This window comes from Malurus melanocephalus, unplaced genomic scaffold, assembly GCF_030028575.1.
Source record: "Malurus melanocephalus ecotype Western Australia unplaced genomic scaffold, MMel_1.1 scaffold_49, whole genome shotgun sequence".
Lineage (NCBI taxonomy): Eukaryota > Metazoa > Chordata > Aves > Passeriformes > Maluridae > Malurus > Malurus melanocephalus.
In genome coordinates this window covers 1,678,837-1,692,904 of record NW_026623281.1, presented here as the reverse complement: position 1 = coordinate 1,692,904, position 14,068 = coordinate 1,678,837, and the positions used below count along the sequence as shown (strand labels likewise).

The 14,068-nt window shown below is 43.7% G+C and overlaps 1 protein-coding gene across 1 annotated transcript; it reads right to left on the bottom strand.

Moving 5' to 3' along the window:
• Positions 1–2,134: 2,134 nt before the first annotated feature.
• Positions 2,135–10,225, bottom strand: PPIF (peptidylprolyl isomerase F). The gene is made up of 6 exons (XM_057365201.1): positions 9,940–10,225; positions 8,178–8,205; positions 7,242–7,333; positions 5,000–5,096; positions 4,197–4,272; positions 2,135–3,833 (listed from the first exon to the last, which is right to left on the bottom strand). The coding sequence occupies exons 1-6, from the start codon at positions 10,126–10,128 to the stop codon at positions 3,698–3,700; spliced, it is 618 nt and encodes a 205-aa protein (XP_057221184.1). The 5' UTR covers positions 10,129–10,225; the 3' UTR covers positions 2,135–3,697.
• Positions 10,226–14,068: the final 3,843 nt, after the last annotated feature.

The following is a 14,068-nucleotide window of genomic DNA, read 5'->3' as shown; positions in this document are numbered from 1 at the left end:
AAAAAAAAAAAAAAAACCTGCATAGTGAACACAGGTGAATGCCAAGCAAAGTGCATGGAGTGCTACCAAKCCAGATGAAGAATTACCCCATCAGGGGGGAGAGGCAGACTGGAGCAGCAGTTTTAGAGCTTTAAGTTTGGTGACCTGCTCATTTATACCAGAAAAATCAGAGCAAGTGCTGGAGAAAGAATGTCAAGGCTCAGGRCAATTGTTGCCAGGGCTTGGCTTTCAGTTCAATAGTGCAACAAATTGATGTTCTGGGCTGTGAAGATGAAAATGCACCTGTGATCAGCTGGACCATACAATGTCTCTTAACAGAGTCAGCCCCAATTAAGAAATCTGCAGTTCAAGATTTGAAAGCTTTCCACTTGAAGTTCAATGTGTTTTAGCTTGGTTACTTCTGAATTGGGTAGAGTGTGCCTGTCCAATTAAGAATTCTGAGCTAGCAGTAGGCCACATGATTGGCCTAGAAATGTCACGTAAAAATGATTTGTAGTCTCAGTAATTCACTTCTTTGAGGTTCTGATTGTTGATMTATTTCTACCAGCAGAGTATACAGCATAACAAAAGAGAACAACACTTTGTACCTCAAATGTCTTGACTTCAAAGCATTTAAACTTTATAAACAAAGAGACATAACCTCAGTCTAGCACCAAAGAAAGCAATTTATGTAAGCAGAAAGTCTGGAACAAATAATTAAAACAGGAGACTAAACAAAAACATTTGTGAGTTTGTTGAAACAACTTTGAAATATAAACTCATTTTTTCTGTGTATATTTACTTGCACTTTACCTAAGGGTGTGCTTTCTTACTTGTGTTGCATCTGGAAGCACATCAGTGGTAGCCACGTGAAGCTCTCAGCAGGCTCTTTTCCTGGAGTGCCCCTGCCTCATTCCAGAGGCAGCCTGGATGTGCAAACCTCTCCGCCAGTGTACAAACTTTTATTCAAAACATCCAGGTGAAAAACGCCRGTAGCACACGTGCCATCCCTCAGCGTTTGAGTCCCGGAACCACAGCTCCGCAACAAGTACCTCTCTCTTCTGTGCCCTATTCGAGCTATGCAGGATTTCTAAACACTAGTTCCCAAAAATACCCGTTCTGGACGATACCGCAAGCGGCACAAGGAGGCTGCGGGCACTCRGCCTCTGACCCGCGGCCTCTCGGCKGCTCTGAGGGACAGCCCGCCATTGCCGCGAGCGCGGGGCGCCACCTGGCGGGCAGCGGGGCCCGCCCAGCGCCGTGAGGGGAGGGACAGGGACAGGGACAGGACAGGGATGGAGCGGGGATAGGACAGGGATGGAGCCGGGACAGGACAGGGATGGAGCGGGGACAGGACAGGGACAGGGATGGAGCGGGGACAGGACAGGGACAGGAAGGGATGGAGCGGATACAGGACAGGGATGGAGCGGGTACAGGACCGGGACAGGCAGGGACGGAGCGGGGACAGGACAGGGACAGGGATGGAGCGGGGACAGGACAGGGATGGAGTGGGGATAGGACAGGGACAGGGATGGAGCGGGGACAGGACAGGGATGGAGTGGGGATAGGACAGGGATGGAGCGGGGACAGGACAGGGACAGGGATGGAGCGGGGACAGGACAGGGACAGGCAGGGATGGAGCGGGGACAGGACAGGGAGGGACCGAGTGGGGACAGGGACAGGAAGAGAAGGAGCGGGACAGGACAGGGACAAGCAGTGACAGAGGGGGCAGGACAGGGACAGGCAGTGACAGAGCGGGACAGGACAGGGACAGGCAGAGAAGGAGCGGGACACCGAGCACTGTGAGCGGGCAGGACAGGGACAGGCAGGGACGGAGCGGGACAGGGACAGGCAGGGACGGAGCGGGACAGAGACAGGCAGAGAAGGAGCGGGACACCGAGCGCTGTGAGCGGACAGGGACAGAGCGGAACAGAGCTGTGAACCGGCAGGACACATACTTTAGCTCAGTAGTGAGAGGCACAGCAATGCACCATCACCCCCTTTCTTGCCGGCTGAACCTGAATGACACCAGGGCTTGTCAACACCACATCAGATCCATCACAAAGTCAACAGAATAGAACAGCCCAGGTAGGTCCAAGAGGTTTCAGCTTCTCACATTCCTGCTTTCAACAAAGGAACAGACTAGTTTTTTTTTTTTTTTTTTGTGGCAGAAGTGTATTTAATTAATTTTCATATACAAATTAAGAGAATGCACAAAAAATTATTGTATCCAAGTGAAATAAGCTAAACCAACACAATCTGATATTTAAAAAATACTACAAAGATGAAGCAGCTACAGTGGAAAGAATAAAAAGCTTTTCAATTCCATTTTTTGCAAAACTACATTTTTAGTATTACCTTGCACACACAAGTGCAGCCCACAGTGCAAAAAATTCCAGTACAAAATTAATTTTAACCCACATATTATCATCCTGCAAWGAAAATAAATTCACATTTGAAGAAAACAATCACATTTTTCTCTTCAGTAATGAGATTATTGCACAAAACAATCATGTGCTTTTTCCCATAATCACTGACACTTTACAGCCTTAGTGATTCCAAAGGCAGTGGTGTGAGGTTCCAACATTTGTTGCTGCTCAAGCATGCCACATAGAACATACACACAGCTTTACACAAATGAAATGTCTTCAGCTCATTGGCTGAATTCTCTCCTTCTCATGCATAAACCCCAACAAGAACAATTTTGCTGCACTGATTAGGCCTTGTGATTCTCTGGTGACCAATTTTGACTTATGATGATGATGCATAAGAAGAAATCACAATCTACATAATATCCAAGTTGGGGTGACTTCACAGGATCAACATGACAAAAAGGCAATCAAACCTATTAATCACTCAAGCAAGCTCACTATACTGATTATATTCTCAAAGTGCAAAAATAGGCATATATTGAGAACTGAGCTGTATTCTTCACAGAACCAGATGCCAGAGTAGAAGCACGCTTCACAGTTCCGTAATAAAATTAGTCCTGAGATCCTTTGGCTGGACTGAGGTCTTATTTCAGGTAGAGCCTCAGCAGTAGCCTAACACAATGTGATGCAATTTACCAAAGTGAAATTGCTCCACTGAAGCAGGTAAGGTAGAGTTAATTTTTAAAAAGTAGTTTCAGACTACAAGAAAAAAGATTGAATGAGAATTAATTTCTAAAAAACTCACAGTTGCTCGTTAGATCTATTGGATAGACTTGGCACTGAGGCACACATAAAATGCCAGTCTTGTTGCAGACAGCCTTGAGAGCACTGGTCAGCAGTATTGTTTCAAARTTATGAGACAAACAAGAAATAAGCACTTATTAGCACCAAAGGAAACAAGGCATCTCTCAATTCATATCTAACCTCCAACTGCAGAACCCCTGCTGCCAACTCCACCACTTGTTCTAACACCCAAAAGACCCAAATACTAAAGACAGTATCAACACCGCAGTCAGATACACCCAGGGTGATCTTAGCATTTCTTGCAGAACATAAGAGGAACTCTACCAAATGAGTGTGACTACCATGGTGGTGCAGTTACAACATGCCTCAGTTMCTATATTATGAGTTTAATCAATATTATTCAATGTAAGTATAAAAGTTGGACCAAGTTAAATAAACAGYATGGTTGCATAGGTGCTATTTGTGGCATAAGAAATGTTTGGGTTGTTTTTATGATTCATTTTTCACAGCATCCAAGGTGTCATGAAGGGTAGGGTAAAAGGTCAGGACAGCTGGCCACAGTCAGTAATGACAATTTTTTTGGAGGGCTTTCCACTCTTGGAACCAAAGCTCTCGATTTTTTTCACGACATCCATTCCTTCTTTTACATGCCCAAAAACAACATGCTTTCCATCTAGCCTGTAAAACAAATACACAAAGGTAGTTTTACTTAAAACAGCCACAAAGACAGTGTTAGCAGATCTTCATTGTTCCTTTGCTGTAGAGTTGGTCAGCAGGTGAGAACAACTGCTCTTCAAGTGACATAAAATACCTTTAGCTCTGGACCTTCCAAACATTCTGAGGGATAGCAGACTTGTTGCTGTCATAGCCCTTCCTCCCTCAAGTACCAAAACCAATTTATGTTCCATTGTAATCAAGTAATTTGGAAATAGCAACCCTCCCATCAACCCACAAGCAACACAGAAAAACTCTAAGAAAACCCCAAATATTCCAGATTCAGSTATTAATTAATGAGATCAATCTGCAGGACTGAGAACTTACCAGTCAGTTTTTGCAGTGCAAATGAAGAACTGGGATCCGTTTGTATTGGGTCCTGCATTGGCCATTGAAAGAACACCTGGAACAGCAGCAACAACTTGTTAGAATAGTGTAGAAAGTATGCAGAGAAGACAGTTTTGTTCTGCACGTTTAGACTAAAGATCAACAGACAGAAGAAGTGATGGTATCACAATATCTCCAAATTATTTCTAATGCCAACTTCGTGCCTTTGACTATTCCCTCCTGCCCAGCCTCCCTTCATTCCACAGCAAGAGTGTTAACGATGTAATTAGTTGTACACACCCTGAATGCAATTAACATCACCTAAGCTTTGGTTCAACAGCAGTAGTCTCCTGGGATGAGGAAGTAACAATGCAAAAAAGAGAGACTATAGAATTCAATCAGATTTCTTTGGTATGGCCTTTCCTTWGCTTTTTCTGGTGTTAATTTGAGTWTAAAAGGACATACTTGTGTTACCTAGTCAATAAGAAACCCCAGACAGTTTTGTTTTACTGCTGCAGTAATCATCCAAGTCTATGACTTATGAAACAGGAAAATAAAAGCACAATAATATCACATTTGGAGAATTTTTAAGCCCCTTATGGGCTGACATATTTGTAGAGCAGTCCACACAAATAAGCAYATACCAGGGACAGACAACACATTGTTAAATTTCTTTGATACTTCTGTAATTAGCAAGTGACCCCAAATATAAAAAAACCTTATTTTTTTTAAACACATCTTCATAAACAATGCTTCATTTCAGGTTATAGTCATCCAAAGGTAAAAAGAATATGTTTATTTACCAGGTCCTACATGCTTTAGTATGAAATTTTCATCTGGAAATCTACTGCCATAAATGGATTTTCCACCGGTTCCATTATGGTTTGTAAAGTCACCACCCTGAAACAGAAATGAGTATTAGCTCTACTAGCACACAAGGACTATTTTATATCAAAAGTGATGCTACTGAAAATATACACACTTGCTCAAATTTAAAAATTACAACAAATCAACAAATTCTCTTCAGGTTAARGATGAGCATGGCCACTCAATCTAGAACCATGAAACTAGATGAAGGTATAATCAGGCTAAAAGTAAWTTTCTGCTCCAGATATTGCTGATATTCTCCAACTGTCATCCATAACTCCAACACCCACCTCCCAGTGTTTCTCCCAAATGTGATGCAACAAACAGCAATAATTTTAAGGAATACCTCAAAGGCCTCAAAACTTAATGACCCAAGTTCATTACCATAGGCAAGACCTCCCAACTCTTTTTCCCCCTTCCTTTCTTCCACGAGGTATAAAYGTTGATCAGGACCTCCATTATTGCCCTTTGCTATTTCTAGGTTTTGTTGTTAGTTACACCAGAGCTRTATTAAGCTTAAGCTGCCTACATTCTGTTTGCCAGAAGAGCTGTGACCAGCTGTCTCAGGTTAAACACAAAAAACCGGTTCAACCAAAGAACGCAACCAGGGTGACTCGCAAAGGTGGCTCCTAACCACTGCTTCCAGCCACCTGCCATGTCCTGTCCAGGAGTGACATCCCCGGGCCGGCAGAGAACTCACACCCAGCAGGTACTGCATGTGACCTTCAGCTTGCCCTTCTCACCTTGACTAATCTGTTACAGGTGGTGTCACAGCTACTCCTACAMAGTCCCAGAACTATGTTCTGCATGCTGCGTGTCATGAGGAGACATGGAATTGCCCAGGCCCGGATRTGACGGCCTTCAATTAGGCCATACCAATTGCCTGAATCATATCAACACTCCATCTCAACAAGTGCACAGGTCTCTACTGTTTTCTCTCATTTGAAAATTGCTGAACTCAATGTTTCTACTTTAGCAATGACCTCTGAGTAATTCCTAAACATCAATTCATTATCTCACCATACCACAGAGTCAACCATCTAGTATCCTGATTTCCAGTCCATTTTGGAGGGACAAAACAAGGATGGCAAGGAGAACAGATTTACACAGAACTTCACAAATTAGTGACAGAATGCAAAACAGGATTTCTATTTTTTTTATATTTATGTATTCCTGATCCCAGAAAGGCTTCTAAACTCTGTCCCTCTATCAGTATTACAAAACCTTAGTTTGCATTTAAAAGGAATGAAAATAGGTCCTTTCCAGCACACCTGTCTCCTTTTCCTTCTTAGAAATAGGTCATACAACTAGGGCCTCTTGTTCCAACAAACATATCCTTGCTTAAAATAATAATTGAGGATGGGAGACCACCACAGTCATCAGYTAATAAATAAAGCACACTTACTATAACCTTCAAATTTTCTTAACTTTTTGTCAATTTTTTTACAAAGCCTTTCAACAATGCAATGTTGTTGAAACAGAGCCTTTTTTAAAGTTAGAGAACCACCAGAAATCATACAATCCAGTGCACTRCAGCAGCTGCATCCTGCTCATCTGCCAAGTAGTGTACAAAAAGAGGCTTTCAAAAAGGTTTGTTGTTGTTATTTTTGTTGCTCCTATTTAAGAAAAAAATYGTAAATGTGCATGGGGCTCTTATCCAGAATTTCAAAGTATTCATCCTTTATATCCAAACAAAATCCATCCTAGGTGTGTCATCCCAAAAATCTACTCCAACTCAACCCTTTTGGTTTCCTCATCCCCTCCRTATTAGGGAGACGTTAAAAAAAATAAGAACACATCATCTATTGTGAACAGATTATTCTACTAGGAATAAGGAATGGACACACTGTTTGCTTAGCTCACTAAAAACAGTAAGCTGATTGTCATTCTACCCACAATTGCTTCTGCCAAGCAAGTGCCATTTTGTCAACTATGYCCCACACTAAAGTATACTGCTATACAACAGCAGAAAGCCTTCAGCCAGGCCTTTTTTACCACCTACACATAATTTACATTTATTTGTACAGAAGATGAGTTAAGCAACAGCATTGCAAAAAGATCAGAAGCCATTTCTTTGTCATGTTGTTAGCAAAGGTTAGAGCAGAGCCATTTCAAACATTAYTACTAGTCTATTTCTAAAAATATGCATAATAAAAAAAAACTAAAAAAAAACATTACCTGGCACATAAATGAAGGAATCACTCTGTGAAAAGTGGATCCTTTGTACCCAAATCCTTTTTCACCAGTACACAGAGCTCTAAAGTTTTCTGTGGAAACAATGCATAAAGTATTACATTCTGTATTGTATATGGCAATACAATCAAACACAGCTAGATTAACCATATCYCAAGATCATACACTTCAAAACCTCTACTGTATCTTTAGAGTCTTATTATCTATGAGTTACTTCCATACTTAAAAAACSCTCTGCTATAAAGCCAAGAAAACAAAGCTTATTTAGCTTCAGAATGGGGTACAAATAAAATCCTTCTCAATCTCATCTTCCTTTTATTTTGCTGTGACTCCAATTCCCCAACTTCCCCYATCTTTGCCTGCAGTCAAAGGTTTCATATTCTGACTCTTATGCCTTTGTTCTTTACAGAAGTTGTGAGGATGCTGCCTTTTTTCTTTTGTATTTCTCTACTAGTGAAAGTGAAAGGTTTTTTTTCAGAACCACTAAATAAGCAAATGAGGAAGGAAACAAATGATAAACCACACGAACTTTGTAAAATGAATGCACTAATCAGCTATTGACCAGTAAAATAAAACCCAACATCCTCTTTGGAAACTCTAAGAAAGACCACCCCCCTTCCCCATTTGCTCTGGGGTTTGGTTTTAATGCCAGCTGGTGTGRTTTTAAACGTATTTATTCATCACTGTTAACTGAATATATGAAGCATACTATCTTGGTGCAAATTACAAAATGAAACTATTTGGAAAAATAACAAATTCTATCTCCTCACTAACACTTCCAGTCATCTCTCTCTATATAATGAATTGGGATGGAATATGAAAAAAAAGCTCTAAAGGGTAAAAGAATGTTCTCATTCCTGCAAATCACAATCTAAAATTTAAATATGTAAGTTCAAAATTATGGAGATGCTGCCTTRCCTGCTGTCTTTGGAACCACATCAGCTTTCAGCTGTTAAAGAAAAAATAAACAAATAAATTAATTAGTCAGCTTTTTCATATGTACATAAACAGACAGTTACATGGGAGACTGGTACAGCAGAACCCTCTTCCCAAAGYGGTGAGTTATCTGAAATCACAAGCCATCCATAATTCCATGAATACCTCAAAACTTTCCAAGCATTTGTCCACCAGTTAAAAATATCCCCTCAAYGCAACTTTTAGGCAGTTAATGAAGAGTTACTTGAACAGTGTTCAATGATTTCATTGATCAACACATAATTGAGCAGTAACTAGGAAGAATCTTCGCTACAGACCCYGAGGACCAAAATAGTTTGCATACAACTACAGAGACCAAAGTCTCCCCCCTCCCCCCGCCAGAGCCAGCTGTTGAAAACAACAGAAAAGGCAGAAGAAAAAAAGCAGAAACTGTGTATCAAAATCGACTTATGGTGTTACATACATATTTGCAACCAGCGAAGACTTCTGATTTTGATTACTGTCCACCTTTTTACTAATCTTAAAAAAGGACATAAAAGAGGCCATACTAGTTAAAGTTTTACCTAGTTGACATCCTAACAGTGGCCAGMAGTAGATACCTAGAAGCAGCATGGGTGCAGCAAGAATTTAATGTTTCGTCCCTAGAATACTCTCCTCTGATAGCTATAATTTACAGCTGAAGATCACCACAGCTCAGTCAAAGATTCAAGGTGATGCTGCAATACATTCAGATTTTCTGTAAACTGGGCACACTAAAAATCTTTTAGCATATAAATTAAATGCTGCCACAAGAAATACAGGAGCATTAAGGCTATTTTTGCTTATAATACCATGCAGATTTTTCATTAATGAGTAAGGAACTTGCACAGCAATATTTTTACCTATGACTCCCTGAAATGCTACCTTCGGAGAGCACAAGAGCTGGAAGAATCCAATTGATTCATTTGCTGACAGTTTCAATGAATAAAAATACACTGGGCTCTAGTCTCAAAGGAACTYCTTTTGGAGAGAATGCATGTACCTGAGGCACAGGCCCACCCTAAGGACGCATGTAGACAACACGGTAGTGCTCACTGTGCTTTTTTTAAGCGGTGAGATTACAGAATTTTTCCTGTTCAGGCCTCATTTACATGGCCGAGTATTTCAGAGGCTGAGTTTTTAAGGATGGAGCCAGCAGGTACTCGGCTCTTGAGCTTGCTGCCCGTCCGAGCAGCGCGGGGCCTTTCGCTGCACGTGGAGGAAAGGCAAGCGCCTCAGGACACCCACGAATCACACCACGAGCACCCAGCAAAAAAACAGGATGAAGCTGGAAATGCGGCCGAAGGGCTCCACGGGACGGCTGTCCCAGGCGGGAARGCGAGAGACCTCAGTGTCTCGGAGACCCCGCTCGCTCCTCTCAAGCCAGCGGTATGCAACAGCGGTAAGTTTATTCTCACTCAGTATTTCACCTTACTATGCAAGTGACCTTCCTTGGAGGCTCACAGCCACACCAGGGCCCTGCCCTCCCCCCCGGCCGCCCCGCGGGACGGCTTTAGGGACCGCTCCAGCCCCGCTCCGAGCCCTGCCCGCCCCGCCATCCCCCGGGTCGTTCTCCCGCCTGCACCAGGGGGGTGTGCCCTCGCCGCGGCCCCTGGAGCCGGCGCTGGGCGCCCGCCCGCCCTGACCTTGCCCGCTCCCCGGCCGCCATGCCCGGGGCCAGGCCGCCCTCGGCTCCGCGGGCACCGTCCCCTGGGCCCCGCGCCCCTACCTCCAGCACGACGCGTCCCAGCGGCTGGTTGTCGGCGCCCACGTCCAAGTACACCACCGGGTTCGGCGAGCYGGCGGCGGCCCCGCTGCAGCCGCGGGCGCCGGCAGCCCACATGCAGGCGAGCCCCGGCGGCGGCAGCAGGTCCCCGGGCGGGCGAAGCAGGCGGCGGGCGGCGCTCAGCGCCAGCATCCCGCGGGCGGGCAGGGCGGCGCGACAGTCACAGACACGCAGACAGCGACAGACACAAGARCACGCTGTGGCTGCCCCGCGGCCTTTATGAGCTCCGCCGCCGCACCACAGCGCCCGCTGGCGGCGGCATCAGCAGCGCAGGGCGAGATGGCGCCCCGGGGCTGCCGACAGGCGTGAACGCGGGGCCCGGGCGGTGCCAGACGGGCTGAACGCGGGGCCCGGGCGGGGCCAGACGGGCTGAACGCGGGGCCCGGGCGGGGCCAGACGGGCTGAACGCGGGGCCGAGCGGGCTGAACGCGGGAGCCGATGCCCAGCGTCGGGGACAGTCCGTGCTCCCCTCGGCAGCGGATCGTGTGCTCCCCGGCTGCCCTCAGTGCTGCCCCCTCCCCGTCCCCCATTGCATGGCSATTGTGAGGGGCTGTCGGGGTCTCGTTTGTCTGCTTGCATGCGGGGTTTTTTAGGTTTTTTTGCACCTTTCCTCACAGGCCCTTACCCCAGGGACCAACAGGGGCGGAGAAGTTTCTCAAATTTCGTCATTTCACTCAACGCCTCCGGTGAGCACCTTTGGCGGGAAGGCGTTGCAGCCGTCACGAGTGCCGGGATAATTGGGATCAGCGGGGAAACGGGAGTCACGGGCTGCCCATCACTCACCGCCAGCACCCCGGCAGTTTCGGCACTGACTCTCGAAACAGGCGGTTGTTCCTGAGTCACCCCGCAGCATCGCTCCAGAACCTCATCTGTGGGGCCGGAAACCTGCCCGAGGGACTGCAAAAGAGAGTAGCAGCAGTCCAGGTTTAATATAGTGAAATTTGTTCATGTTCTGTAGGAAAATAACAACACATATAATTTTTTTTTTCTAATTTAGCCACTTAGATGAAAATACTTAATACATATGACTGCATATTTGGCTGTTAATTTGAAATCTCCAGTTTCCACCCTGATTCCATGTATTCTTCCGAAAGTTTTTCAAGTTCTTAATGCCATAAGATGTCTTAAAAAAAGAAAATCGAGTGTGATTCTAATAATTACTTTCCCATTGCTTTTATTATAAATTAAGTTATTCTAGTGAAAGTTAGAATAATACAACTATGTAATATGGTCTAACACAATCAAAGACAGCCCCTGTGTGAGGAATAGTATACTTTTGATCCCACTTAAGCTCTTTGTGTCAAGCAGCTAAAAGTGCCTTCATCAGTGGCATCCAGTGAATCAACAGAAAGCTGTCAATCAAGGCACTGCCCTGACCACGAAGATCAGGGTAGAATTGCAACGTACAATTACAAACAACTGAGAAATCCTGAATGAATACCATTTTCCAGGCACACACTCCAGAGAGACCCTTAACTGCTGATGCTGTAGGGATGACTATAGCAGGTACCATGTTTTGTAATTACAGGGCCATATAAAGCTATGTCCAAAGGTTCATCTTGTCCTGGAGGCTCCAAGGAATACCTAAGGAGGAATGAAAATAGGGGAGGGGTGTATTATAGGCCATTATGCTTTCAACCTCCTACTGCTTTCACTCCAGAGAACTTCCTGACTTGGATATGTAGGGATCTTTTTTTATTCCYTCATTGGACCAGTCTTAAATCCACAGCTGCCTTGGCAATGACCTGGAAGCTGCCCTTCCACAGGCCTGCTGTCCAGAGCATTGAGAATCTGTTTGCTTTGAATATTGCTCCAAGTGCCTTCATCTAATGTGCCTTACTTCTTGTGCTGGAGGAAACAAATTGTTTGGTATCTATCTTTGTCATACAGCTCTTCTCTCATTTCAAGATTGAAGAGTCACAGCCAACTCAATTATTATTTATAACAAAGCTCTTCCATGTCTTTGGATCATCTTAATTATCCCTCTCTGAGCTGTACCACTTTTATGGATTTTTGGGATAAGGGGATCTTTGCACAATATTCAAGATAAGGATGAACAATTACTTACTTTGTGAATACAGTGCCATGCTGGTATTTTCTCTTTCTTTACCAGTAATCTAAAGGTGATTTTTTTTAATAAGAGCTTAAATCAGCACTTCTAAGCTCATCATGGCTTCTCAACTTCAAGTCCATTTTTGGTAAATTTTGACTGTTAATCTAATCATCCACCAATTCTCTAGTGAACATAAAAAACCTCACACTCCTTTTTAGCCACTAGAAGCCCAAATCAAAATTACATGTTCTGTTTATATCTATAACAGACATTTCTGGCTCTGAAGGATTTATTATTTAATAAACAAGACAAAAGATGAGCAAAAGAAAATATCTTGTTTCACATTTGGGAAACACAGGTGGAACAGCTTTGAACTATTTTGCTAAGAGTCCACAGATGTCTTTGGTAGAGCAGTTTTCCTCATTGGCAGGAGTTTGTCTTCCTTGGTAGGAAGACAAAAAATCAAGTGGTGATTTTTAAATTTGAGAATATGGACTGAATTACTATGTATAGGTTTACACAATAAAGCTGCTACTAAATCACTTGTTATGGTCTGCAGAATCAGATGAATTACAACTCATGCAGACAGTTTGACTAGGAACTTGTGAATTAAAGAGGTCACTTTCCAAGAAGGACAGAAAAAGGTCTCCAAAAACTGTCAAAGGCCACCATATCACTGCCTAATGAGGCTTAGAGCTAGCTCAGCAAACTGAAATAATTTTAGGGGAGCTCTGAACACATCTATTTGTAGACATGTTCGTTGTTGAAATTCTGCAACATCTGACAGGGGTATAAGTACATTTGCCTGGAAAAGGAGTGTGAGGTTAGAYAGGCAACAGAGTGTGGCTGCAGAGGCCATCAAGAATGGTGCTTCAGCAGAGCTATCACAAGTATGGGTACCTGCCCTTACAGATTTCATCATCCCCTCTCCCTTCCCCCCAAATTATACAGAAGTTATGGATCAATAAACAAGGAGGACTCTTTTGAAATTAGTTTCCAAATCAGTATTTTTAGAAACCACCTACTGAAGGAYCCTTCTTATGTTGCAGCAGAGAAATTGCTGCACAGGAAGAACTTTGAATGATACAATACCAGAATTTCAYGCTGATATATTACAACTTCATAAAGACTATTCAGTAACTGATTAAATATTACCACCATTGTGCCAAGACAGGAAACAACAACAGCGGTCAAGTAGCTCTTCCAAAGAAACAGAAGGAATAAATGCATGAAAGATGACCTAAAATTTGGGAATTTTGATTTCAAGGGTCTTGAAATGGTGTTACCTGAGCAGACAGACAGTGCACTGGTAAAAAGGTGATATGCACTCCTGATTCTAACTGTGCATGTGCCTACTCATTTGTGACAGAGGAATGTAGGTTAATCTTGGACTGATGCTGTTGGCAGATGTGATAAGTTGCTTTTTGCAACCTACCAACTGCAAGAATRTACCTCCATGGAACTTAGAATGGTCTGTGGCCCATTTTGATATGCTCTTCATGGTGCTGTGTGCTAGGACAAGACAAAAACTCAAATATAGGCTGCAGCAATCTACCATTAAGTGCATCGCACAGGAACATCAATTGATCCTGTGATGTAGGGAATTCCCACAATATTGATTCTGACATTCATTATGAGAACCCTTGCACCTCTGGGACATGGTTATCTCAAGGACTCTGCTAATCAGGACTGTTAGAATAAGGAGAGGTCATGCAGGTACACAGCTTGATTTTAAGTGAGGAGAGCAGGAATTTGCAGTGGGCATTCCCATCCTCTACCTGCAGAGCCTGGATGTGCTGCACTTCAAAAGACTCAGCCTAATTTTCTCTTCTAGRTTTTGGCTAAACTAGGAGATGAGTGAAGAGCTGGAAAGGAACTCTGTGATCTGTGATATACATTTATTTATGAATGGGGACTGGAGTGGGGGAGATGGTGAAAGACCTTTCCACTACACTAAGTGATTGCAATGTGAAATTTAACTATACCAGAGCTCAAAGTGCATAGAGTGGCCACATAGGT